Source organism: Neopelma chrysocephalum, unplaced genomic scaffold (assembly GCF_003984885.1).
Source record: "Neopelma chrysocephalum unplaced genomic scaffold, ASM398488v2 Primary Assembly neopelma1_184926, whole genome shotgun sequence".
In the NCBI taxonomy this organism is placed as follows: Eukaryota; Metazoa; Chordata; class Aves; order Passeriformes; family Pipridae; genus Neopelma; species Neopelma chrysocephalum.
The window spans coordinates 1-3,715 of NW_020938599.1; the positions used below are offsets into that span (position 1 = coordinate 1).

Consider the following 3,715-nt stretch of genomic DNA (forward strand, 5'->3'; position numbering starts at 1 on the left):
AACACCATCACAACCCTGCTCCATCCCTAACCCCAAACTCCTCCATCCCAAAAAATCTGCTCCACAAGACACCACCATGACCCCACTCCATCCCCAAGGCTCAGCCTCAGCTCCCAGAGATCCTGGATGGAGCACACATTCCATGCAGTCCCTCCCGGCTCCCACAGGGATTCCTGGAGCCCTTGGGAGGGAATTCCTTGCCCCAGAACCCTGAGAGGTGGGACAGCAGGAGCCAGTACCTGGTTTCCCGGGCTGTACCTCCTCTTCTGAGCCTGCCCTCCGGAATGAGCGCAAAGCAAGAGAGAGCACAGAGCAACACGGTCACAGGGCAGAGTCCAGCAGGGCCCTGCATCCCGGGAAACCTCCTCCTGGAGCACCTCCTGCCTTCCCAGGACTGGGAGCATGGGGGGGGGTGGTCAGTGCCAAATCCCAGGATAGACGGCATGGAAGTGGCGCCAGAGGGCAAGACCACGGATGGAGTCGCTCCTTGAACCCCCACAGGCCCACAGGGAATCCCAGCCAAGCTTCCCTCAGGAATAAAATCCTTTCTTTTGTCCTTGCAAAAGCGGGAATGAGCAGCTCAGAACCCACAGAAATAGTTTTTCTTGGTGCTTGACCCCCTTCCGGCTCCTGCTCTATGTCACCCACATTCCACTAGTTATTCCCTCTAAGACCTGTTGTGTGCCACTTTATCCCATAAAAGCAGAGCTGCCACCCTGCAAATCCAAAGATACATCCAACACTTCGCTAATCCAGCAGTTTGGAAAGGCTTTTCCTGGAACAAAGTCCATCCCTGCATCGGAGCCAGTGGGTTTGGGGATTGTGATAAAAGCTGAGAGTTACTCAAGGTCATAAAATATCAGTATTGGGTTAGAGTATCACTTGGTTTTTAGGGGGAATTGGAAATGAGAAAAGACCCAACTTTGGGTTTGGAGGAACGGAAGTTTCCAGCAACAGGTTGCCCAGAGAAGCTGTGGATGCTCCTGGATTCCTGGAAGTGTCCAAGGCCAGGTTGGACAGGGCTTGGAGCAACCTGGGCTAGAAGGAAGTGTTCCTGCCCATGGCAGGGGTGGCACTAGATGGGCTTTAAGGTCCCTTCCAACCCAAACCATTCCAGGATTCCATAATTCATAACAGGGTGGGAATAGTCCAGGTTTATCCACCTCTGCACTTACTTTTCCATGGGAATGACACCACTAAACCCCAAACAACATCAGGAACACGAGGCCCTTCAGACCTTTCCAAGAGGCACCTGAGAGTAGTGAAAGGCTCCTCAGCCCTTACTCAAGGTTTACTCAGTCCCTACTCTTGGTGCAGCCCCCAATAGCAGAATTCCCAACACAAACACAGCTCCATCAACTCAGTTCTTCCTGCCCTAAAATCCCTTCTTCTGGGAAAAAGCTTCCCACAAAACCACCCCCAGCTTCTCCCATGTTCCCTCACCAGGAACTAAATCCAACCCTGTAGAAAAGCAGAGGAAGGAGGAAGAGCAGGAGCTGAGTTTATGATTCCAAAGAAAAGCTGTGTCCATAACCTTGGTGAAACCCCTCCCATTCCTCCCTCTCTGCTCACCTCCTGCTGCTTCTCCTCGTTTGGATAAGTGTCCACAAACACTCCCAGGCCCAGGAAGTTATCCTTGCTTCCAAACACAGGTCCTAGGAGGAAGGAGAGACCTTGGGATGAGGTTGGGAAGGCCAGGCAGGGTTTGTTCCTTATCGTCATGGAATGGTTTGGCTTGGACAAGACCCTAAGGACCATCCAGTCCCCCCCCTGCCACAGTCAGGGATCTTTTCCATTAATCCAGATTGCTCCAAGGCCCATCCAAGGTGTGCCCTGACCCCTTCCCATGGGATTTTACCCGGCTGCATCCTGTCCTTGGTGTACCAGATGGCAAAGCCATCCCCGTTCAGGTTCTTCTTGCCTTGTCCATGGATTTTGAAGTGCACCTGCATCTCCCAATCCCGCAGGTAACAGGGCTGGAAAAGAGGGAAGAAATGGGAATTTAGGGGGTCTCTCCTGCCAACAGTGAGGTGACAGCAGAGACTGTCCATGCCATTCCCTGCCCATCTCAACACTCCACATGCTCTCACTCCCTGTTTTCCTCACCAAAATCCATCATTCCCTGTTCCTTCACCAATATCCATCATTTCCGTCATTTCCATGTCCGCTGTGTCCCAGCCCTCTCACCCAGCCCTCCCCATTCCATCCCCGAGTCCCCCCAGTCCCGACCATCTCCTGTCCCAATCCCAGTCCTCTCCTCTGATCCCATACTGTGTCACCCCCAATCCCGGCCCCCTCCTGTCTCGATCCCGACCCTCTCCCCCAGCCCTCAACACCCCATCCTTGAGTCCCCCCGGTCCCGACCCTCTCCCCTACCTCCCTCCCCCCCATCCCGGTGCCCCCGCGGCGCCCCTCGCTCACCACGCGGTTCCACACGGCTCCTTGCTTGCTCTGCACGTCAGGGGTGAGGCGGATGAACTGGGTCATGACCATGGCGTTGCCCAGCAGGTCCCACAGCCCCGAGCCGGCCGAGCCCACACCTGCGGGCCCACATGCACCGTCGGTACCGGAGCACCGGCACCGTGCACCGCTCACCTCCCCCCCGCCCTCTCACCCTGGTAGGGCTTGGACAGCGAGTGCTCGCGCTTGAGGTGCTCCTCGGTCTGCTCGGCCCGGACCCGGCCGAGCCCCAAGGCCAGCAGGGCCAGCAGGACCATCCCGGCCCGCCACGGTCCCACCGCCGCCATCTTCCCTCCACCGCCCCCCCGCGCGCCGATTGGCTGCCCCGAGCCAATGTGCCCGCCCACTGGGGCGTTTAGCGAGGATGGTTGGTGAAGAGGGCTGTCTGTCAGTTGGGAGGGCGGGAGGCGCGCGGGCTGTGGTGGGTAATATAGTTCTGGGCTGCTGAGAACGGGAGGTACGGTGGGAACTGCAGCCCCGGGTCCTAGTGCCCCCCCCCGCCCCAGAACCTTGTGCCACTCTCCTCCAGGTCCCTGTGCCCCCACCCTAGAGGTCCTAGTGCCCTCCCATATGCTATTCTCCCACCAGCTCCTTGTGACCCCCTCCAGGCTCTAGTGCCACCCCATCTCGGGTCCTAATGCCCTCCGCCCCTCCAGGTCCTAGTGCCCACTGCAGCTTCTAGTGCCCCCCTTCTCCCGCCTTCGGGGGCGCGGTTTGAGCGAATGACGTCATTCCAGGGGCGTGACCCAGCACGTGCCGCGCGGGGGGCGTGGTCCGTCCTGTAGCTCCCCGAGCAGGGGCGTAGCGTGCTGGGCTACGTCAATCGGGGCCTGGCCGAGAGTTACTCCACGAGAGGGCGTGGTCTTGCGTGGGACGTCACAACTGAGGCGTGGCCCTCTAGTGATTCCCCGAGGGGGCGTGTCTCTTCGTGACGTCACAACGGGGGCTTATCCCCACATCTTTCCTCCCTCAGGGTACGTGACCGGAGTCGCTGCTGCCCGGGGAGAGTGTCGCGCTGCGTGACGTCACCATTGGGGACGTATCCCTATAATTGACCCGGCAGGGGCGTGTCCATGTGCGTGGCGTCACAAAGGGGACTTGTAGCTGTGTGATCTCCTATGGAGGCGTGTCCTTTTGCATTACGCCTAAAATGGGCGTGGTCTTCCTAGTTGCTGACCATGGGGCGTGTCCATAGTCCCGCCCCCTATGATGTCATCGCGCCGTGTCCGCCCCCTGCTCGCGCCGGTCCCGCCAG

General features: G+C 58.5%; 1 protein-coding gene across 1 annotated transcript; it reads right to left on the reverse strand.

Annotated features, from left to right (window-relative positions):
* Positions 1-6: 6 nt before the first annotated feature.
* LOC113962760 (VIP36-like protein) lies at positions 7-2,775 on the reverse strand. The gene is made up of 5 exons (XM_027673517.1): positions 2,615-2,775; positions 2,422-2,540; positions 1,859-1,976; positions 1,573-1,655; positions 7-272 (listed from the first exon to the last, which is right to left on the reverse strand). The coding sequence occupies exons 1-5, from the start codon at positions 2,745-2,747 to the stop codon at positions 27-29; spliced, it is 699 nt and encodes a 232-aa protein (XP_027529318.1). The 5' UTR covers positions 2,748-2,775; the 3' UTR covers positions 7-26.
* Between the last annotated feature and the right edge of the window lie 940 nt (positions 2,776-3,715).